The 25,038-nt window shown below is 41.4% G+C and overlaps 1 protein-coding gene across 1 annotated transcript; it reads right to left on the reverse strand.

Moving 5' to 3' along the window:
- Positions 1-1,009: 1,009 nt before the first annotated feature.
- On the reverse strand, positions 1,010-24,541 carry LOC142849346 (disks large homolog 5-like). Its single transcript, XM_075971316.1, has 7 exons — positions 24,472-24,541; positions 18,159-18,287; positions 6,994-7,153; positions 5,843-5,974; positions 4,996-5,179; positions 3,108-3,223; positions 1,010-1,945 (listed from the first exon to the last, which is right to left on the reverse strand). Exons 3-7 carry the CDS (start codon positions 7,098-7,100, stop codon positions 1,927-1,929), a joined length of 558 nt encoding a protein of 185 aa, XP_075827431.1. The 5' UTR covers positions 7,101-7,153; positions 18,159-18,287; positions 24,472-24,541; the 3' UTR covers positions 1,010-1,926.
- Between the last annotated feature and the right edge of the window lie 497 nt (positions 24,542-25,038).

A 25,038-nucleotide genomic window follows, 5' to 3' on the forward strand; every position in this document is an offset into this window, starting at 1 on the left:
AAACAGCAACCTTGGTATTTGATGTAAATGTAGTATGCTAAATTCTGAGATAGCCTGAGAAAAAGCTGGAGATATTATTTAATAGTAGAAGTAGACAAGGTTTCTCATCTGCCTTTTAGCATTAAGTTAGTTTGTAACACTCAGATTTATTTTTACATGTATGCCTGTGTGTGAATGTTTTCACACATGTATATGCTCTACATGCATGCTTGGTGCTGAGGTCAGAAGGTATTGGGTCCCCTGGAATTTTAGATTCAAAAGGATGTGAGCACCCTTATGAAGCTGGGAACCAAACCCAACTGCGCTTAACTACCGAACAATCTCTCTAAACCATAAACTCATACATCTTAAATTTAGCAGATGAAATGATGTTTTGAGTAACCTATATGAAACAGCCTTATGGAATTTTATCAACTGTTTTTGACATAAACCAATGGGTGGGACCATTTCAGAGCTTTGAATGAATCCTTCTGACTCTGTTCCCAATATTCCTACTGTAAGTAGATGACAGTGTTGGAGCAGGCCCTTACTCTACAGCTTCCCCATGTGACATACATGGTTTAGGAGTGAGAGGTTGGAAGGCATCTCCAGAATACAAACTTGCAGCTCAGCAGTTACCCTCTGCTGTGGGCACCCTTTGCTCATGCATTTCAAAGGCAACTTTCAGTGGTTTGCTATCCCAGGATCACAATGTGCAATTGTGATTGGACACCAGGATAGAACTAATGTAGTGCAGAACAAGGAGTTCCTTTCTTTCCAGATCCCTTCTTCATGACATTCTCTTAAATATGACTGTAACAGAAAGTCTTGGTAGTAAAGACAGGAGTAGGTCAGGCCATCCACATCCAAGGTACTACCCTCCTGTGTAGACGTGTGCAGACCTGCCTGGATGCGAAACCGCTGTGTAACCAAGGCTCCTGGAATGTGCAGAAATCCATCTCTGCCCATGAGTTCTGTAGTCACAGGAGAGCAACCCCACATCTGACTCAAGAAAGGCTGTAAAACCGAGTAGTCGAAAATTGATTTTATTCATAAAAATACTCATTATACTAAATAGGAACTTTAGAAAGGGTAGTCAGTATATACAGGGTAGAGCCTTAGCCAACTATTAAAACAACAAGAATAAATTATTTAAAAACCAACAACAAAATTTAAACCAAAGCACAGAAAAAAATATCCAAACAAATGAAAACCAAAACCAAACCAGAACCCTTGCTCCAATTAAGTTAAAAATAGTCTCTAGCTCTAGATCCAAAAAATCAATCGAGAGCATCTGGCTCCCTAAAGACACCAAAGGTGACCAAACCTCCTCTATAGACCCTTTCTCAGGACTGACGTGCCAGTCCAGGATGTGAAACTGGAGAATCCCCTGACATTTTCTTTATGGATGATCAATGACTAACACAGGTGAGGGATGCTGTAGTCTCTGTACTGCGTTATCTTCACCAACACTTTCCTGTGGCATGGAGTCTCCCTCAGCACTCACAGGAGAGGGAATCCTGTTCTTTTCCCTGTGGTGTGTACAGAATACAGCACGGCATCAGTACAGTCTTTCTCGTGAGAGTCCTCACCACATATGGAGGGCGCAGCCGGCTTACTAAAGACATGGAGAGTAAACTGACAGAGGAAGCCTTGCTCAGCAGCATATCCTCCCCATGCTGCTGTGCGCCACTCAGGGTCCACCTGCTGACCAATGTCGGGATCTGGAGTCATTCTTGGTGGGTCCTCTGAATGTCAGGCTTCTTTCTGATGATTTCCTTTCTCCAGGAATAGTGGGTCAATAGAACATGAATCAGATTGGCGATGGATCCCCTGCAGTAGGTGGAGATTTTTCTCACTGGTTATTTCACAGCTACAAGGAGGGGTCTGCTTCTCAGTAGGTGTTGCTGATCAAGTGGAGAATGTGTGAAGCTTCCTTCAGCCTCCTCAGTTCTCCAAAGCGGAGCTGTCAGAGAAGGAAAGGCAATCAGATGCATAGGAAGCCTCATTGGACCACAGCCTAGACAAAACCAGGGACTGTCCATACATGGGAAACAAACATCAAGGAAGAAAACCCACCCCATGAATGCCAAGGTTGCAGGGGAGAGGAGTCAATGGTGGCTCATTGGCCTAGCACACTCAGGGCTCCTGCTGCAGCAGGTCTGTCTGCAGGAGGCTCTCATCCTGGACTGTGGCCAGATCATGCTGGAGGTTTTCATCTTAGGGGAGGAAATGGCTGGAACACAGGTCTGTTAAGGACCTGCCCTGTCAGCTTTTGAGCTCTCACCAGCTCTACTCAACTGGGAAATCCAGCATTACATTTGAGCTGGGCTCATTCACTCCTTGCTTCTTCAAGGATAAGACAGCACCTGAGTTTCTTTTTTCTCCACCTTTAAAACTGCTAGAAAGTGAGCTGAGAAATACACATTGTGGTGAACTAGAAAAACAGCCCATTACTCCAATAGTTTAGATACATTCTTTTGAAAAAAACAGCAGTATAGCAATGTCTGGGTCACAGGCCTTGAACAGATGCCAGAAAACTGTGAGCAACCTGGGAAATTAACTGTATGAGGCCCTGAAGAGGAGCAAACACAACACTGCAGTGAAGGCTGGGCTTATTCCTTCAGCACAGAAACTTCCTTGGATTCAACATGTCAAACTCTAAATGTGATTTTAATTCCAGAGAAACCTTACAGGAAACAAATGCAAACTGCAGAGAACCCATAATCAATAAGAAGGTGCTGTATGCTAATCTGCCCAAGTGTAGGATTTTATCTCTAAAGCTGATACTCCTGGAGGAAAATAAAGTGGCAGGAGGAGACAGCGTCTTCCACAATTAACACTGCCTCTATTAGGTCTGGGACTACCATAGGAAGGATCAATGCACTCAGAACACACGAGAGCACTCAGAATTGAAGAACTGCACACAATTGAGAAAGATTAAGGATAACACATATTGCTTCCTGTGCAGACATTTCTGTTGACTGAGCCAGCCCAATACTCTCAGATGTTCTTTCCCTGGCTTTGACTGAAAAGTCATGCAAATGGCCAGGAACCCAAATAGGACAGAGATTCAGGTACTGGGGAACTACTTGATATAACTCCCTCTTCGTGGCCTGGGATCCTACCTCATCTGGGAGACAGCGAAGGGATTCTGCAGCTTTTCAGCCATTTCTATATGTTTGGTGACCAGATCCCTCAGCTTCAGCCGGAATTGTCGTCTTTCCACCAATATATCCTGTTTCTGTTCATTAGAATATTATTTTCTTAGTGGAGGGTTGCACACTCACATGCACACACACACACACACACACACACACACACTCACTCCTCAACAACACTTCTGGATATACATGTACAAGAACATACACATTCAGCAAAATAACAAGAATTAATCATTTGATATTTCTCTGTATCAATGGTCTCATTTCCTTAATAAAAATACACAGAAAACAGAATGGATACAGAAAAAGGATCCTTTTTTCTTCTGTATACAAGAAACAAACTTCAACATCAATTATAGATATTACCTCTGGGTAAAGAATTGGAAAAAAAAATCTTCCAAGCAAATGTACCTAAAAGACAAGCTGGTGTAGCTATTTTAATACCTAACAAAATCGACCTCAAACCAAAATTAATCAAAAGACATGGGGAAGGACACACCACAAATATAACATTTTAATTTTTTTTTAATTTTTCGAGACAGTGTTTTTCCATAGCTTTGGAGCTTGTCCTGGAACTAGCTCTTGTAGACTAGGCTGGCCTTGAGCACAAGGAGATCTGCTTCCCTCAGTTTTTCAAGAGCTGGGATTAAAAGTCTGCACCACAACCACCTGGCCATCATTTCAATTCTTAACATGTATGCCCTAAGTAAATTTTTAATATAAACATTACTATAGCTTCTATAGCTTAAAACACATATTGATTTCCACATGCTAATATGGAAATTATTACCAATAATAATCTCAGTCTCACCAATGTGCATATCATCAGTGTGCAGGTCATGCAGACAAAAATTAATAAACTCTGGATTAACTGAAGTTTTTTTTTAATTTATTTATTATGTATACGATATTCTGTGTGTATGCCTGCAGGCCAGAAGAGGGCACCAGACCCCATTACAGATGGTTGTGAGCCACCATGTGGTTGCTGGGAATTGAACTCAGGACCTTTGGAAGCACTCGGGAGGCAGAGGCAGGCGGATCTCTGTGAGTTCGAGACCAGCCTAATCTACAAGAGCTAGTTCGAGGATAGGCTCCAAAACCACAGAGAAACCATGTCTCGAAAAAACCAAAAAAAAAAAAAAAAAACAAAAAAACAACAAAAAGAAAGCACAAACGTATAATCTACTGACCTTGAACATTTGGTTCAAGCATCAATTATTTAAGTATTTAGACTAAGTTTGAGCTTGTGATGCAAACCCTTAATCCTAGCTGCTCAGAGACTGAGACAGATGGACTGAACATTAAAGTCTGGACTGAACTCCACTGTGAGTTCAAAGCTAATCTTTGGAACGTAGTGTGATCATATCTCAAGACTTTAAAAGGATTTGGTGATATATCTCATTGTTATAATGTGTAACAAACATGAGCAAAGCCCAGGTTTAATGTTATTTTAATAATTAGATCAAATAACCATGGGAGAACTGCTATTTTGTGAAGGGAAATTAAGGAGGAGTGGTCCCGGGTTCCGGGGAAGAGGGGTTGAATGACTGGGAGGAGGGAAGGAGGTTCAACGGATGAAACATGAGAGAAGATAAAAAATGTAGACAATAACCACCCCTTTGACATTTACACGGGGATTTTTTCTTTCAAAGATGTTTTCATACATTGATCTCACAAGATGCTAAATCCTTAGAAAGTCTTGGAATAATCACAGAAATCAACAATTGGACAGGATGTTAGTGAGCTACTGGAAAAGTAGATGGATGATCACGTGTGTGTGAGGGTGTGAGTGTGTGTGTGTGTGTGTATTACTACTGATGGTGGACAGCCTGCCCACATTGCTGCAGCCTACCTTATCCAACTCATCACATAGCTCACAGAACTTCTCATCGGTCTTTTCATAGAGATTCTTCACCTTCTCACAGGCCACTTGCATTGAAATCTGCTCCCTCCATAGCTTTCGGTTCTCCTCTCTCAACATGCTCACTTTTTTCTTCAACTGAGTTCGCTCATTCAGGAGCTGGTTGTGGAGGATGCTGAAACATCACAAAAACACATTGAGACCTACCTAGCCTCCATCTCCCACATCACCCATGCAAACTCCCATGTCCCCAGACAGCCCTAGACCAGAGCCCACAGTCACCATGCCAGGATACCCTAGTGGCTGTCAAATGTCAGAGAATGGCCAAATTACAGAAAGACTCAGATTGCTTTTGAAAACTGTTACAATAAAAGAAATGCATGTACTTCTGAGAGCAGGGTTTGCCTCCTACCACATGTACTTAACTGTCCATGGTATTGGGAAAGCATCAGCAGGTTGAGAGGTAGAAGACAAACATTCTCTGAGGGAGGACAGCAGACCCAATTGAAATATATTCTATCTATGGGTAGAATGGGATCACCTCTGTAAACCCCTACCAGAGCCCCCAAGACCCACAAATGCCTGACACCTTTATTATGGTACAAATAGATTTTCTATCGAGAGGCTCCTGAGCCTGGCAGGACAATGTTATGATGGGCTCACAGATACTTCAGTCTTAGCAAAACTAGTCCAGTAGGTCCAAGTCAAGAGCATAAGACAGACTGCTTTTTATAGGGAGACAGGCCAAAAGGAAAGTCCTCACTTTGGTTCAAAGGCAAAAACATGGCAAAAGCAGTCACTGCCAAGGAATAGAGTCCCAGTGAAGTCAGTCACTCACCTGTCAGAGACAGTTTCCTCAGTCAGCTCCTTGCACTTGTACAAGGCCTCTCTCATCTCCATGGGGAATTTCTGTAGATCCAACATCACTTTCTTATGCTCCATATTCACCATCTCCAACTCAAAATTTAGCCTGTATTAGGGCATAGCCCCAGAGCAAAGAACCCCGTGAATTCTGGACTTAATGATCCTATGATTTCAGGCTGTGCCCTAAACACCCCAGCACAGTCAATGTCACATTCTGATAGCTATGAACGAGGACAACCTGGTGCTGTTTAAACTTGCTGACGTGGCCCCAGACCAGCAATCAGGGGTGCAAAGGGAGTGATCCAGAGCTGCATGAATTCCATTAATGGGCCTGGAATAGAATAGTTAAGTCCTGGGGAGCCTGTGTCACAAGTCTGATCCCACCAGAAATCTATGATAATGTTGTTCCCGTCTTCAGAACGGGGATTTTTGATCCTAGGTTCCTATTGTTACTTGGATGTCTAAAGCACAAAATCAGTGTTAACAGCGAGCAGACCTGACTTAAGGATAGATATATAAGTCTCCAGTGGATTCCAATGGGCTGCCAAGGTGAGCACACGGGCCAGGAGCACCATCACTGGTCATAGTGGAGTTCCCTGACCGTAAAGGAACTTAGTGGGATCACCTGGAAACTGTGGCACAGAAAGAACCACATGCCACAGACCCCCAACTGCTAGGACACACACACACACACGCACACACACACACATACATGGAGGATGCCAAATAAATGTAGGCAGGCAGAATTGTCTCAGAATATAAGAAATCAGACTAGAGAGGAGCAGTGATGAAGTTCAGACCTCAAGTCACACACTGAGATGCACCAAGACGACTAGGCCCCTGCAGCTGCTCCCAGGAGCAGCCAGTACTCAGGCACCTGCTGGTTAAGCACAAAGACTCACCATAAACTCACAGCACCTAGCATCGTCCACAAGCCAACACCTGTCAAGGCCTCATGAAATGTATGCTGAGAGCTCACAAGTATTGCCCCATCCCCAGATTGATCCAGGCCACAGGTTCTGCTTTTTATTTGGAGGAATCACACAGCCTGTGTCCTGATACCACTCCTTCCCAGGGTTCAGCTTTGCCTCTCAGATGCCCTCAGGAACTAGACAAAATGGCTACCTGTTGTTCAAATCCTTGTTGGTATAATTAGCCAGAATTCCACGAAGTTCATTCCTTTCTTGGGTCATCATCTGAAGCTGCAGGGTCAGCGTATCCACCTTGTTCATCTGCTGCTCCTGCCCAGTAACAGAGTTTGGGGTTGATGTTTTTCCAGCACTCCCTGCAGGTAGATAAATATTAGTGAATTTATGCAGTAGTATGGCACAGGACCAGGAGAGATCATGTTGAGTTCGAAGAAGAGGCCAAGGAAGAGTGAATGCATGGAACACAGTGAAGGATCAGGACAACTCCTCAAACTGGGAGCCCCTAAAGCCATGCCTCTGTCTCCACTCACTGTGGCTAGCTATGTGTATCAGCCCCTCCTGCTGCCCCACTGGCCCTGAAAGGCATATGTCACCCAGCCATGCTGCTTTGGAAATATCAACTCATTTCTGATGTGATACAGAAAATTCCTGGAGTTTCCAGTGCTTAGACACTCTCAGTCTCTTAGTGTGGCCTGGAATAGAAGTAACTGAATGTCTGATACCCTGGTGCATAGATGGGGAATTTCCCATGGGATACTCACAAAACCTAAAGAAATCACTGATGATGAGTTGTAGCAACAACCTACTCTCACACCCCATTAGTCTGTGCCTCTAGCTGGTCTTTGCCACTCAAAATAAAATTAAGGAACTCACAGAACAGCAGCTGTAACCTTGACAACTCCGGGATCTCTGCCAAACTAACTAGCAGCAATCCTTCACTATGGGTCTGCACTTTAGTAACCCAGAGAAGCAACATAGAACCATCTCTTCCAAGATCCCAGCTACTAAACCCCATTTCTGTAAGGTCCAACTCAACCCACAACCTCCTCCTTCGAAAGTCAGATCTCTCTGCCAACCAGTGTGCTCAATCTTGCCATTGTGTTTTCTGGTGAACCCTATATGCACATAATTGATGTGGGAGTGATTTCTTATTAATAAAAAAACTGCCTAGACCCATTTGATAGGCCAACCCTTAGGTAGGCGGAGAAAACAGAACAGAATGCTGGGAGAAAGAAGCTGAATCAGGAGTCGCCATGATTCTCCCACTCCAGGCAGACGCAGGTTAAGGTCATTCTTGGTAAGCCAATTCGTGGGCTACACAGATTAATAGAAATGGGTTAGATCGATATGTAAGAGCTAGCCAATAAGAAACTGAAACTAAAGGGTCAGGAAGTGTTTAAAAGAATACAGTTTCTGTGTAATTATTTCGGGTAAAGCTAGCCATGCGGGCTGCTGGGTGCCCGGGACGCTGATCCGCCGCTCCTATTTCAACACATAATGAGTGCCCCAAGAACACAACACTGTTGATTTCAAAAAAAAGATGCCAACGACTCTTTAGGATACAGCAGAATGTCCAGAGAACGGACTGTTAGAGTCTGTGCCAACTGCCATCACTTATCTCATAACTGTCTCTTCCCAAGTTCACCAAAAGCCAAACTGGCTTTTTCACGTGCCTTCCCTGAGACGCAGGGGTAGCTCGTCAGCAGCTCTCTGATTGTTGGAATCTAATTAATTGTAATTTAATACTTCATAATTTATGAAGGTCAAGACTCATTTTCTAAACATTCCCAAGGAATGGCTCTTCACCTCCTAATCAAAAAGATGGGAAGTGAAGGATACTAAGAAATCAGCTCATGTTGATGTGGAATGAAGTTCAGTTTCATGAAGTGAATGAGTACCTCAGGAAATATCCACAAGGCTGTTACAATGTGTGGGGGTGATGGGGATTGTGGGTGACCCGTCAGACCAAAGATAAGTCACATGGGTAATGATGAAAATTTCCGCCAAACTTCAGCAGAGTACATTCCATCCATCATGATGTTAGCAAAGGTGAGATCACCTAGTGACAGGACAGGCTGGAGACACCTAAGGGCATCCACAGGTGAGCCCTCACTCACCAAGAACAGACACTTGCAGGGAGAGTGATGGCTCATTCCTGCACTCAAGTTAAAGTCAAGTTAAAGATGACTGGCTATTGAGATTCAGGAACTCAGAAACCTTAGGGGTCACTGACATGCAGCAATACCCCATGGTTCCTACCCTGCATTTGGATGTGAGGTAAAATTTGAGATCCTCCAGCTTTGGTCAGAGGATTTTACTCTCCCTGTTATTAGTGACCCCCAATCAAAAGAAATCCAGTGTGGGTGAAGCTCAGTGCTGTAACTGAAACCTCATTCATCCCTCTCTCCTTCCTTCCCACTCAGAGTCAAAACAGAGGGCCCCTAGCACAGCAGCTGTAGGGTTGACCATTACTGGCTCTCTGCCAATCTAAGCATCAGAAACGTAAACTCCAGGTCTACTCTTTAGTAACAGAGAGAAGCAGGATAGATTCATTACCTCCACGAAGCTCTAAGATCCTCTGACTCACTATGAAAAACCAAGCTGAGGCCCTCCACCATCAAGAAACTCCCCACTCCCTCCCCAGGACTCACTGCGTTTTCCCCAGAACCATTTATGTCTTGATGAGTGACACTGAGGTTGAAGGCCAGCTTCCTTCTGCCTCCCTCTAGTCTCCTTACGCTCTCCCTTCTGTCTCCCAAGGAGCCTGCTCAGTCTTGCCAACATGGCTACGTCCAAAACCAGTAGGCAATGAGCAGATGCCCCACAGGCAGTTGGTGTTGCCACAACACTGATGACATCACAGAGAATCAGGGCTCCAGGATACAACAGAATGTCCAGGGAGGGGTCTGCTTCTGTCCATGGTACAGCCATTACCTCTGACTCATTTCCTCACTCCAAAATGACCTTAAACCAAGCAGCCATATCAGGAGCCTCTCTGGGGTCAAAAAGGAAGAAGGAAGCTCTTATACAGGTAGTAATAAAAAATTTCCCCTGGAGAATCAGCAGAGCTCACTCAGGCTATAAGGTTGTGAGTGAAGATGTAATTCACTCTTGACGTGTCTGGTTGGAGTCACATGAGGCCAGAAGATACCTCAGATATTTAGAAAAAACAGTCCTAGAAACAATATGATGGTCCAGACCTTGAATCAATATACTGAGGCAAGAGCAGTGACAAGTAAGAGGTCTGTCGGGGCTGTGAAGAGGCACCCTAAGTTGGAAACACACATGCACATGCACACACATACAGATAGAAGAGGCACACAATCATGGGATAGAATATGATGTACATCACTGCTATGGTCCTTCTATCAGCAAACAAAGCCAAATTCCTTGGCCTAGAGCCAGGTGTTATGATATATGTGCTTGTTAATGGCTTTCGGTACAATACCCATTGGGAGATCATGAGAAGGACAGGCATTTGGAGAGGCTTGGGGTTATAAAATCAAAGAGTTTGGTTATAGCCTAACCTCAATTTCCTATTTCTGACAGTTCTTGTAAAGAGGATCCAGCCCATCGTTAGGCTGAAATTCATTTTCTCCAGATCTCTGGACTTTCTCAACAGAAGCATGTTCCTTAAACTTAGGGCTGATGAGGTCTGTCAGGTGATCTGTGCCATTTCAGATATGGAAGCCCTAAGCAGGTGAATGTGATTAGCAACTTTTTTTTATAAATAGGGTCTTGTAGAGACCAACAAGTTGAGAACCAAACATCTGGCAAAACTGGTATGAAAAGTTTTATGAACATACAGAGTGGTGCTGTGGTAAAGAAGCAGAAGTGAGAAGTGAGATACAGAGAGAGAGAGAGAGAGAGAGAGAGAGAGAGAGAGAGAGAGAGAGAGAGAGAGAATATGGTTTGCAAATCAATCTGAGATGTGACAAGATCTAGAAAACAAGGTATAATGGATTATCAGCAAATTCCAGCAACTAAGAAAGTGACCTGTGTAGGGGAAACCCAGCCCAAGGGGGTGTGTTAGCCTTGGGCTAATGTTTAGGTATAAATCTGGCGGGCGTGAGCCCCGCTGGTCCCTTTTTGTACTTCCTGTTCATCACTGGAACCCTAGTGTTGTAAGCTATTCCCTCATTAAAGTTTACTATTTCATATTAAGCTAGCCTGGTTATTACGCCACACAGCTTGGCCTTTGCAATAAATAATTGTGAGATGTCACACTTCCATAAACACACTTCTCCAAATCAGGAGATATTCTTATCCACCCCAGCCAAATATGCACAAAACCATTCTGCATGTGCCTGCCTCTAATCTCACCAGTCTCCCACACAAATAGGCTTCACTCTCTTCCAAATGACCTGACTGCACCTATGACCCACAATGTTTTCTCTCGACCCACCCATGGAATCTGGGAGGTGCTCAGGAAATGAACTGAGAGATAAGACTTTGCCTACCTGATACTCAAAATGCAGCCTTGAGATTCTCAATCTCTGGATGATAGCCCTAAACCATCCCTCTACAGGAAAGGGAGTCTTGCTGTCAGCTAGTTTTTCTTCTTCCCTTTACATTCTTCAGAAATCTAGGGGACAGCCTCCTCAAGGCTACTCACAGTGGCACATGGTACAGCTTGGCTTCATAACCCTCAAGTCTCACCTCAAGATGTCAAAAGAAAATTGACAGATTTCACAAACACTCATACGGTTGGAGATGCCGAGGTTATCTATTGTTCACTCTAGCACCTTGCAGGGCCAGAATGTGTTCACCAGACTAAGCATGTTATCTTCTCTGATATCATCCCAGGACACACAAATCTGGCTGGAAGGAGCCAAGCTTCCTTCCTTTCCACAGCCTCATAAGGCCCATAATATTGTGAGGTAAGTTCACGTATTATCTCTGCATGGACATTTGCCTATCAAAGAAAACTCATGTACCCAAAACAACTTCTGCTATCTCTGGTTCCAACAGAATCTTGTTCCAATTCTGCATTCCTTAGCAAAAGCAACTTGTGTCTTCTATTGCTTAAAGCTTCCCTTTTTCCCATAGTACACACCATTGGGAGTTTGCCTAAATCATCAAGAATTGACTACTACAGCATTCATCATCCATTCACTTTACTTTAAAATTATTGAAAGCCGTGCAATGGTGGCGCACGCCTTTAATCCCAGCACTCGGGAGGCAGAGGTAGGGGGATCTCTGTGAGTTCGAGACCAGCCTGGTCTGCAGAGCTAGTTCCAGGACAGGCTCCAAAGCCACAGAGAAACCCTGTCTCGAAAAACAAAAAAAATAAATAAATAAATAAAATTATTGAGGGATGTGCCCTATAAACAACAAGTCTTTTTGTTTCCTGCACCTCTATTTTCTAAAAAGCTTTCAGAGATCTCACTAACAGACTTACCTGCCCACTCCTCTATCAGTCAAAAGGGTCCTTAAGGGTTATATGCATATTTACCATTAAGTCTGCAAATGCTTCATTCTTGATGCTTGCAGCCCTCAACTTGGGCTGAACTTAAGACATACTTCCAGGAATACAATTATCTCAGAGAAGAATTTAAAACAAAACTATGCATATAAAACTAAATTACAACAATATTTCAAATAAAAATGTGAACCTTGTATAAATGATGTAACATGTACATATACATGAGCATCTTTCCACATAGTTAGGAACCAGAAATACTTGGAGTGCGTGTACAAAAGTATAAATGTTCACTTATCAGGTGGTTAATGAATGCTGCTCCCATTAGAAATGATAACCTCTGCTGACAGTACAGAGCAACCACTGACCATGGAATATTCTGCAAGGCATAATTCAAAGTACAAATGATGCATCCCTGGGACACATTACTCAGATATTTTAGTAAAATTTTTACTGTATGATTGCTCTTGGAGAGTACCCAGGTTGCAGTACACTCAGGCAAATGGGGGCTCACAGCCCTCTGTGACTCCTGTTGCAGAAGATATTATGTCCTCTTGTGACCCCTTTGGGCAGTGCAAACATGTGCAGCAGAGACAAACATTCAGGCAAATCACCCACACATGTAAAATGAAAGTGAAGAGAGTTTTTAATTGACCTGGATATTATAACCTTCCTGACACACTCATGTACTATTCTAATGTGTAGGTCCATGTGTTATGCATTTTCTGGTAACATGTTTGCTCTTGATGATGTGTAAGACAGGCTCTCCATATGTATTCCTGGCTGTCCTGGAACTCACCATGTAGACTGTGCTGGCCTAAAAATATCCAAATGCTTCTGCATTCTCATGTTGGGATTACAAGTGTGAATCACCATTCACGCTCCACCTTTTTGGGTAACTTCATTTTATTGTTTTTGTTTTGTCAATGAGACAGAATTTCACTTGATAGCCAAACTATCCTAAATTTCACTATGTTGACTAGGTTGACTTTGAACTCTCAGAGATCTACATGTCTATACCTACCGAGTTCTGGAATTTAAGGCATGAATCATTATGCATGACATGACTTTCCATGTGTTTTTAATAGATGGAGGATGTTGTTGGAGGCTGCTTGTTCAGTCCTGACTGCCCAGACTATAAAATAATCACTCAGAAACTATATTATTTGTAATACTCTTTGGCCAATAGCTTAAGTGTATTTCTGGCTCATTCTTATATCTTAAATTAACCCATCTCCATTAATCTGTATATGGCCAAGTGATGGTGGCTTACCAGTATGGTCCTGTCTGGTGTCTGTCTCCAGTTGGACTACATGGCTTCTTCCTGACTCAGCCTTCTTTCCACCAGCATTCAGTTTAGTTCTGCCTGCCTACCTTTATTCTGTCTTATCACAGGCCAAAACGGCTTCTTTATTCATTAACCAATAAAAGCACGACACAGACAGAAGGACTTCCCACACCAGGAGCAGAAGCTATATTCATAGGAATTTGTGGAAATGCTAAAAAAGAATCGAGGCAGTATGTAATTCTTCCTAACAAAGGAAAAAAAGAAGACAATTAAAAGCACAAGTGAATCAACTGGGCCAGGCCCCTTATCTGGGTCTGCAAATAAATGCTTCTAGTCCAATATCAAAAACCTAAATTGCACCGACAGTGACTTTATCATACTTTTCTTTCACAAGATAAAACTTTACATCAGATTTTAATGTTATTGAGCTATGACCTTTTACAGAGACAGGTTTGAAATTCTTTGAGAATTTATCCACGCACACAGTGACTTTGTTCATATTTGCCTTTATTCCTTTTCAATGGTTCCTGGTGCACTCTCTTAATTCCAACATTCCTAACCCCATCCTTATTTTTGTTTTAAATAACCTACCTAGGGTAACACTCCATGCCCATATGTAAGAGCCATCACTAAGTTTGCTCAAATGACCTGGCATTAGCACCTTAAATTAAACTCACCCTTCCTCCTCCAAAAGTCATCATCTGCCACCAGTTTCTCAGTAGTGTGTGTGTGTGTGTGGGGGGGTATGAGCACTTTTCTCTTCCATGCCTTATTGACTGCCTTGACTATGGAGTTCATGATACAGTAGTCCTGTACTGTTTTATTTCAAGCTTTCTAATATGCTACAAGCATTTCAGAGGTAATCAAATTTTACATTATAATACAAATAAGTGTTGACAAGAAATCTGAAGAAACTATTAATGTTCTTAATTTGACTGATTATTTTCCCACATTTATGAGCTATAATTAAAATAATCAAGGCAGTACTATATCATAATCTGACTGTTGCTCTGTATACTTAAAAAGGTTTGAGATAATTTCTTATATGATAATATCTGAAACACACAGCCAGAAACTGAATGTAACAAAAGACCACTGGAAACTGAACTGAACCTACATCTACATCTTGATATTCCAGATAACCATGATTTCATTTGTTGCTTGAAAGCTGATCAGCCAGATATCTGGGACATGATTTTGAGTTTACCTCAGTTCCTCTCTTACAGATTATCAGAGAGATTTACATTTTTATTGTGATTATTCCTAGTACTTGAACTGGCATTGTGGAGACCATTCATTTTGGAGGGATATCTTGCTTAGCCTAGATATAGTGGGATGGGCCTCAGTCCTGCCTTAAACTGATGTGTCAGACTTTCTGTCTCCACTTGGGAAGCCTTACACTCTCTGAGGAGTTTATGGAGCTGCGGTGAAAGGAAGGTGGGGAGAGCAGGAAGAGGTGAGGGAGCGGGAACTGGGATATTATTATAAAATAAGGAAAGATTGTTCTAAAAATAAATTTAATAAAAAATAAAAAATAAAGTAGGTGATTATCTAGTTGGAGGAAACATCATAGGGAACATACTTGAATGGATATATGTTGTCATATATCTCTTCTCCTGCATGACTATGGATTATAACCTCTGAAATTGTGATAAAATAAATATTACCACCCTCTAAAAATATTCTATACAGTGTGGGCTTGATTTCTCAAAGAAGGATACACATTGTACTACTTCCTATACTCCCATGATGACATTTAATGACAATCAGTAAAGATTAACAAATAGAGGCTTTGCTCACATATTGTCAGGGTTCCTCCTGTATTTAATTTTCCTTATTCTGACTTTTCTTGATTAGCGTTCTGGAGTGAACCACCTCATCTGAACCTTTCAACTGCAGGTACCTCTACATTTCATCTCATCAACTTGCTGCATCTACTCTTTCCTGATAGGATTACAAACTAATCATTAAATGGGGTGTCTTTGGGATAGTGAGTTCAATGCTAAAAACCCCTTTCTGTGCTATGATATGCCCAAAACACAAACAAGATCAGTTCAATACATTCTAGGATTGTCGATGAGATGGCATCAGACATTGGTAGGAACTACTATAAGTCTTAAGTCCTCTGTTTCCTCCTTACTTTTCTCAAAATATGTCCATAAAAAATGGGGGTTGGTTATTTAGTTCACTATTAGAGTGCTTGTATAGCAAGCCCAAGACCTTGGGTTTGTTCCTCAGCTCTGAAAAAATGGCCTAATATTTATCTTCAGAATATCTAGCATGTTACATATATCTGAACCAGAAACTCTTACCTCCTCATGACAATAATCTGCATCACCATGATAGAATTCATCCTGCTTTGTCAAAACTTTCTGTATCACCTAATGTATCCAGGGTTCTTTGCTCCTTTTCTAGTGTTCTACATAAAACCTGGAGAATTTTTGTAGAAATCTTTTGGGGAGCCTAAAATGCCAGGGCTGCCTGAAAGGCCAGTATTTCTTCCACCTAACCTCACATATCAGTCTTAATTAAAAGCAGGACCACTGAGAAACAATTGGATTGGAACTAAATGTGAGGGCTATTTCTGGGATAAATGGCCCAGATTCAAGGGGCTAGAGATGCTGGAAAAAAAATTGTGAGTTCTTCACCCATACCTAGTTCTCTGACCTATATGGGAAAAAGGAGTCTGTCCTGCCTTCATTGGAAACAATAAAATATAAAAACTGTATATAGGGGGTGAGTTTCTGACCCTGCGGCGCCAGCACGGGACAGGGAACTCAGGGGTTCCTCAGCCCCCTGTCCTTCTTGGGCTCTCTGCAGGGCCTCTACTCCCTACATACTGCCTCTTTCTTCCTATCCCACCCAGCTTGCATCCGGAGCCCTCCCCACTTCGGCCCCACTGCCCTCTTTTGACACATAACATCACCCTGGGCACTGGGTCCGAGTCCTCGGGGCACCCAAGCGGGAGGGAGTTCCTTTTTTTCTATAGCCTGCCTGCACCAAGCAGGGTAGGTGCATTGTTTGCGAGCTGCCCAACCAGCATGGACACCTGATCTCTCGGTGCCAGAAGAACCAACATTCGGGTGAGTTTCTGACCCCATGGCGCCAGCCTGGGACAGGGAACTCAGAAGTTCCTCAACCCCCTGTCCTTCTTGGGCTCTCTGCAGAGCCTGTACTCCCTGCATACTGCCCCTTTCTTCCTATCCCACCCAGCTTGCATCCGGAGCCCTCTCCACTTCGGCCCCACTGCCCTTTTTCGACACATAACATCACACAGCCCAGCCTGTCTGGGCACTGGGTCCGAATCCTCGGAGCAGCCAAGCAGGAGGGAATTCCTTTGTTTCTAAGGCCTGCCTGTACCAAGCACAGTAGGTGCTTTGTTTCCATCTGCACAACCCGCATGGAGACCTGATCTGGGTGCCAGGAAAGTCATCAACGGGGAGAGCCATCACTGGGAAGGTACCAACCCCGCAAATGACAAAGGTCTGATCTCCAAAATATATAGAGAACTCAAGAAACTAGATTTTAAAATGCTAATTAACCCAATTAAAAAATGGGGCACTGAACTGAACAGAGAATTCTCAAAAGAGGAAGTTCAAATGGCCAAAAGACACTTAAGATCATGCTCAACCTCCTTAGCAATCAGGGAAATGCCAATCAAATAATTTTGAGATATCATCTTACACCTGTCAGAATGGCTAAAGTCAAAAACACCAATGATAGGCTTTGCTGGAGAGGTTGTGGAGGAAGGGGTACCCTCATCCATTGCTGGTGGGAATGCAATCTTGTGCAACCACTGTGGAAATCAGTGTTTCGTTTTCTCAGGAAATTCGGGATCGACCTACTCCTGGAAACAGCAATACCACTCTTGGGAATATACGCAAGAGATGCCCTATTATATGACAAGAGCATTTCTTCAACTATGTTCATAGCAGTATTATTTGTAATACCCAGAACTTGGAAACAACCTAGATGCCCTTCAATGGAAGAATGGATTAAGAAAGTGTGGAATATCTACACATTAGAGTACTACGCTGGACAGGGAGGGGAAAAAATGGGGGAGGGAGAGGAGGCTGGGAAGAGGGAGAGGGAAATGGGAGGCTGGGAGGAGGCGGAAACTTTTTTTTCCTTTTCTCAATAAAAAAAAGTTAAAAGAGCAAAAAAAGGAAAAAAAAGAATATGACATTTCTATTTCTACATAACTGAAAGAGTTATGCTAAACAATGCATTTTGGGTGATTTAATATGAATTTTTCTAAGTCAGTAACAAACAGAGCCCTCAGATGTAAGCCTTGCCATACATTTGCATTTACTGTCTTTATATGAGGATATGAGCTAGTCTATAGAGGAAATGGGCATCAGTAAGTTAGAACATTCCTATGTCACAATGGAATTTCCAGTGATGAATATCATCAGTTAACTGAGGGTATATGTCCAAAAAAATGAGCAGGCAATAACAAAATGGAGGTAAATTCACACTGTGTAAACAATATAAATTAATATCTCTCAGAAGAAGTACAAGCAAGCAAATGTCAGTCAAAATAAACTCCATAGACTAGACTATAAGAAACAGAGAAGTAAAGATGTGCAACATAAATATATAACCTTTGCAGAAGAAATTGAGCATAGTCTCTGAGCAGAGACATACTTACTGTAGAATCAGCCCTCTCTTCTGTCTCAGGGAAAATGATGTGTCCTTGTAGCTCCTGGATTCTTTCTTGAGGAACTTGCTTTAAAATTATCAACAGACACCATTCACCTGCTACACGCACACTCACCATCTACAGAAACACAGAAATTAAGAGAGTATTCGCTCCTGGCTTGGTTCCACAGATACTCATAAAAACAAGAGAGATTAAAATGAGTTTCTCCCTTGCTGAGTTCAAGTGGTCTGCTCAGCAGTGAAGTTACATTTGTTGTGCTCAACCAAGGCAAAGCAAAAATGTGGTAAGGAAAGCTGAACTCAAATGTAGATCAGAATTCTATAGAGCTAATCATGAACTTCACTTTCGTTTCACTGGCCAGGTTCACAAAGATGGAGTTGCTACTTAGATGGAAGCTGTGGAATGGGATAAAGCACAATTGAAAGCGATTTCGAGTCAAAATGTGGTCATTCATGATGGAAATTTTGAGAGAACTATACCTATTTTTGGATTCTTTTAATGGAAGCATTAGAGTTCAAAATGTATCAGCACTAGACAGTGTTCATTAACCATGAAGCTAGTTATCCCAGTATGCTATGACACATTCTTATGGACTTATATACACTGACATGCATAAAAAGTAGATACTGTGCTTACCGTAATTCACGTGATGATTCTACTTTTAGGAACCATCCTTATACTGAAACATAAGTGCTCTGTATGAAAGTTGTGGGCATGGGTAAAGAAGGAGCCCAAGAACCTAAGAATGTATTTCTAAAGTGTTTGTAGATGTTTTACACAGTATCTGTACAAGCTTGAAAAATACAGGTGATTTTTAGTTATATCTGTTCACTAGAGATCAATTCAGGGCAGTATCATGTAAGAGGTTAACTGTTACCAGTAGTTTCTTTTATTTTTTTCATAATTGCATGAAAACACGTTTTTACAATATATCTGTGTATGTGTGTGTCTGTGTCTGTGTGTATATGTGTGTTGCAACATCCATAAGAAGATTACATAAAATTCACCCCCAATTTCTGACTTACACTTTCTTTCCAACCACTCTTCTATAAAGATATATTACAAGTATTTAGTTCCTTTAGCATTTCTCACACAGGAAAACAAAATATGAAGGGGTTAATTTAGCTCCCTTTAGAGGGCGGGATTCGCCTGAGGCAAACCCCGCCCTCTAAAGGGAGCTGAATTAACCCCTTCATCTCCCCCTTTTGTCTAAATAAGACACAACTAAACCAAATATAACTATAACAATAATAACAAATGATAAATATAACAAACAATATTGAGAGCAAAAGTTTTGCTAAAGAGTAACTACAATTAAATAATCTTCAACTCCATCAAAGATCTGAGAAGGGAGTAAATATTACTTAACAAAAAAGAGATATCCAAAATGTGCAACAAATGACAGAGACAACTGACTGCCTGGGCAATCACCCAAAATCTCGTTTGCAATGTTGAGTCAACCAACTTTGGCTAAGGCCTAACATAACTGACATACCATTCTCAAATGCAAGGAACTTTCTTAGGATTATCCTACCCTGTCTTGGCAAGATAAGACAATCCTGTTTTATATCTTAGTCAGTAGTTGAGGTATGGGTTTTTCTTAACCCAAAGGCCAGTTCTGCCAAGAAGACAAGCTCCCAGTGGAGTGTCTTTGGTGCTCAACGTTCTCTCGGGAGTAGAGTGGTGTTGCCAGGAGTAAATTGTGTCTCGATGGCACAGAATTCTAGGTTAGATTAAAGGCCATTTTCTACAGCTCTTCAAAGAGGCTGAAGATTATACTATCTATACTGAAAATAATCTCTATGTATCTAAAAGACCTGATTAACCTAAAAATAATATGACAAACATATAATTCTCAATACCTATCTAATTTGAAAACTAAGGGAATAAACAATTGTGCAATGTATGAAGACAATGATCTTCACCTGTAAACAATGTCATTACTTATCAAATGTAAACAATGTTATTACATAAATAGTACCAGAGGTAGAAATGTACATTGTGATATGATAGATGTATCCATACAATATAAGCATACTCTTATACCAAAATAGAGGTAGGAACACTCACATTCAATATTCAATATATCAATATACAAGAAACAGTACCAACATAATTTTCTAAAAACAGTAAGTCACAAATACCAATCATCCCATTAACCCAGTTAATCCCCCTCTTTTTTTTTTTTTGAGCTACGCTGGAACTTTGGTTCAGTAAGTTTAACAATAAACTGGTAAATATTCTTTGATATCTGCATTGCCTTTATTTTGTGCCGGTACAAAAATAATAAGTTTAAACACATTATTAATATACTCACTGTCACCTATAATGCATAGGTGCACTGATGGAGGAAGATCATTGATTAATTAATAAACTGCTTGGCCCTGATAGGTTAGAACATAGGTGGGTAGAGTAAACAGAACAGAATGCTGGGAGAAAGAGGAAGTGAGGTAAGACGCCTCAGACAGACACCATGCCACTGCTCTCCAGGGCAGATGTCATGAAGCTCAGACCCAGGATGGATATAGGCTAGAATCTTCCTGGTAAGCGTACCTCGTGGTGCTACACACATTAATAGAAATGGGCCAAGCAGTGTTTATATGAATACAGTTTGTGTGTCATTATTTTGGGTCATAAGCTAGCCAGGTAGTCAGGAGCTGGGTGGCAAAAACGCAGCCCCACAGCTCCTTTCAACAGTGCACTATGGAGAGAAATCAGTAAATCATGTCTTCTTTGTGTCATCTGACCAGGAGCATCTCCAGATTTAAACGGTCTGATTCACTCATCAGGTGTCATCCATTTTTATCCTGTCCTATGTGTGAGTCTGAATCTATGCCTTTTGTAGGCTGTCTTAATAATGTGTTGTAGTGGCTCATTGTGTATCTGTCCATGGCAAGGGCTTTATTCTCTTTCTCTCATTGAACAGCACAAGGAGCATCACAAGAGGAAGGGCTGAGGGATACTGTGCAGAAATCTTTAAAATGATTTCACAAGGATTAGTCACTGACTCTACTTGACCCCACTTGATACCAATAACAGACAGTGCTACAAACACCATTGTTTACCAAGATTCAATCTCTATATTGTATTTAGCATTTATTGTGGAGGAAATAATTTAAGGTTTCACCTGTGCATTAGCTTAGGACACAACAGCTTATTATGTGGAAAATCCAAGGGAAGTGAGGTTGGTTGTTACAGTGTTCTCTTATAAAGACGGATTAAACAAACACTTCATGGTAGGCAAAAGGAGGAGGTTTTGAAGAGAATCCTTGGAGCAAAATATTTAAGACGATGTAGTGACAAATGAGACATTGTAAAACTAAGTGCCTTCAATAGATAGGAGACTACTAACATTTGAAAAAAGAAACAGTGGAAAGATTAGGGAAATACCATTACTAGCTAAATATCATACAGAAATTCTAGAACATTCCTACTACCATAGTATGAAAAAAAATCTAGAACATTCTTAGAACTAAAAAGCTAAACACCAAAACAAAGAAACAAGCAAACAAGAACAAAGAAAAGCCACTGGCATTAAACTATGTCATAAGCATGAACAGAAATCTCAAGAGAATCATTAGGTCATACTACAAAAACCTGAACTCCACAAAATTGGAAAATATAAAGGAAATGGACAATTTTCTAGATGGATACCATATACCACAATTAAATCAAGACCACGTGAGCAATTTAAATAGACCTATAAACGGCAAGAAAATAGAAGCTGTCATCAAAAATCTCCCAAACAAAAAAAGGCCAGGGCTTATGTGAATTCAGTACAACAATCTCTGAGTATTTCCTTGTAAAGTGTAACAGGAATCTGGACATTTCAGTGTCCACCCTTTATATTTATACCCTTAAAAAACAAAAACAAAACAAAATAAAAAAAACAGGATCAGCTTTCTTCCAGAACGCCAAAACACTAAGGGCAAGATCATTGAGGCTTTGCAAGTCTTTTATAGTTCAGCGGCTGGAGAAATGGCTTAGTGGCCAAAAGCCACTTGTTCTTCCAGAGGACCACGTTCAATACTCAGTACCCATACATCTGTAATTCCAGTCCCAGGGGCTCCAGCACTCTCTTCTGGCAGCAACTATGAACATGGTACACAAGCAAACATACTCAAGCCGGCAAAACACCCTTACATATAAAAATAATGAATAAAAATGATTAATAGCTCAGAGAGTATTAATTTAAAAACAAAAAAAACCCACATTACTAATTTAGTAAAGAAAGTTTATTGTACCCACAGTCCCAGAGCAAATCTGCATAAACACAACTTCTGAGGCACTTGGAGGAGCCACTGGCTGCATCAGAAAACCATGCCTTCCAGCCTGTCCTCCATGAACATCTTACAAAGGGCCATAAACTTGGCCACAAACGCCTCCAAGTGATAAATGGCTTTGCTGCCCAGCTGCAGTCGATGCTCATAATAGGCTGCCATCTGCGCCACCTCCCCTTTCAGCTGCCCGTCGCAGTTGTGTAAGAGCTCTGAGAGCAGGCCCTGCAGGAGGAAGGGAGACTTAAAAAGCAGTCTGGGGGAAAATAGCCAAACATGCTTATGCCTCTCCCTCATAAAGGTAAAGCTTTAATGTCGGTTTTATGTCTGTATGTAGGCATATATACTTACATGTATGTATATATGTGTATATATATGTATATATCTGTTACTTTTTTGTACGAATCAGCAGTTTTCAACAAAGCCAAAAACACCATGTATACAATAAAACCTGGCACTTAATCAAGGCTTTCAAAATTCCAAACACAGAAAGTCCCTTGCAACAGTCTGAATTAAAGGATCGATTTTTGTTTTGGTTTGCTTTGTTTGCTTTATTGATGATGTGGAAGAAAGATGCAGAAGAAAATGTATCTTGATATAACCGACATTTTACAGACTGAGCAAACTGTACCTATGTATTTAGGAATACACATGTGCACACACAGAAATATGTGTGTGTGTATTTGTAAATAATTAATGAAAAAGTAGCCATGAATTTTAAAGGGAATGGATTAGAGTGAGGAAAGAGAAAAGGGGTAATTATATTATAATCTCAAAAACTAAAATAAGTGGTTAAAAAAGTAAATTGTATCTTAGATTTTGATCTTTTTCCAGGCTAGAGATATGCAGTATAACATTCTCTTGCGACCGTGGCACCATGTAGGGAATCACACCAGTCACATGATCCTGATGGCGACAGACCATATCTGCAGCACATTATCACTGACCTGTGCTGTCTGATGGGTAAGTAAGATGCACTAGATGCTCTTCTGTTCTTTCAGACAAGGTCTCACTATGGCCCAAGCTGATGTGCTCAAGAGATCCTTCTACCTCATCCAAGTGGCCACCAGATCTGGCTACGTCATTTGCATGACATGTTCAACTTATTATGGGTTTATCAGAAAAAAAAGAAAAAAAAAGAAAAAACCCTCATAAGTTGAGAGCAGCTGTGTGCATTTGCACAAGGGTACAAAGACCTAAGAACCAAGAGATTTACTGCCGTATTCATTACATTAATAACAATTCAAAGTTGCAACAATAAAGGCCATCTTCAAAAAACTGACAGGGTCATTTAGCCTATGCTATTGAATGAGACTCAGTACAGTGAACAGATTACACACTACTAAACAAACACACACGCACACACATACACACAGCACTTGTTACTAGGTGAAAGGAACAAGTTTATTCAAAGCATTAATAACACCTATATAGCAAGGACGACCTTGTATTCTGTATCATGTGAGTTTGTTCACATTACTGTGCAATTTCAATAGAATCAAACTGCAAATTCCCTAATGCCTGAAATTAGTAAATTTAGCTAAGCGACCAGCAGAGTGATCCTACAAAGTCTAGACTGGACCTACATCCTCGGCCTCATTTCTACACGTACACCACGTCTTTCCTGGAACACTGGTTTCCCATCCACTTATACAGTTCCATCCTTAGTGCTGAGTGTCAGCTGGAAAAAACCTTTCCCTGAGCAGCCGACCATGGCTGTGCATAACTCGGCTCTTTATTATTATTATTTCACCTTCCTTTCTTTAAAGACTCAAAGCACTAGGAAATATTCTTCAGTTGTCTCCCGTGTCACTCCCCCGAACACAGCATCACAACTGAGGTCTTCCCTGCAGTCTTCTGTGGTCCCCTAAGGGTGCTTGGCACACAGGAAGAATACATCTGTAGAATTACTGAAATGCTAAAACTGATGATGACGTACCTTAGCATTACAAAAGCGCTGTGATCACAGGACTGGTGTCAGGTTATAGCTAGGAATGTTCAAGATGTCAAACAGGGCCACTTACCTTCATTATCATCTCGGGAGGAATACAGTGAGTGAGAAGCTCATAGAGCCTCCCGCGGACTTCAAGGAGCCTAAAAAAAAAAAAGGATTTGCACTTTGTGATAATAAAGGAACAATTTTAATGACCCAGCTGGTAAGGTCAAGTTTCTTACTTGATTTATCACCCAGCTCTAGACAGAAGCTGCCTGACTTGTGCTGTACCAATGAGAGACAGCCCCAGTACACCCACTTCAGTGTCTTCTCAAACAGTCTCATTCTGTAGCCCAACTCGCCTGGGCCTCATGTAGCTCATGCCAGCTATGAACTGGTAGCACTCTTTCTGCCTCAGCTTCCTAGGATAATCCACCAAGGCCAAGGACCAGTTCAGTTTTTGAAAGTTTTTTTCCATTCATTTTAACAGTAGCTATTTATAATAAGGGCTCCTCATTGTATCACTCACAATAGTACTGAAGAGAAATCAAGATTTCAGGGGCCTAAGAGATGGTTTGAGAGGTAATCTGCTTGTATTACAAATCTAATAACCTGAGTCTGATTGCCAAGAACCCATGGTGAAGGGCCAAAATGATTC

Source organism: Microtus pennsylvanicus, chromosome 1, assembly GCF_037038515.1.
Source record: "Microtus pennsylvanicus isolate mMicPen1 chromosome 1, mMicPen1.hap1, whole genome shotgun sequence".
Classification (NCBI taxonomy): Eukaryota; Metazoa; Chordata; class Mammalia; order Rodentia; family Cricetidae; genus Microtus; species Microtus pennsylvanicus.

Bases quoted from the DNA above. Each gene is read 5' to 3' on its own strand.
- LOC142849346 (XM_075971316.1), bottom strand. From the start codon at position 7,100: ATGAACAAGGTGGATACGCTGACCCTGCAGCTTCAGATGATGACCCAA. The intron at 5,975-6,993 runs GTAGCCATTTTG...GCCCTAATACAG, and splicing joins AACAAGGATTTGAACAACAG to GCTAAATTTTGAGTTGGAGA. The intron at 5,180-5,842 runs GTGAGTGACTGA...GTGATGTTTCAG, and splicing joins GAGGAAACTGTCTCTGACAG to CATCCTCCACAACCAGCTCC.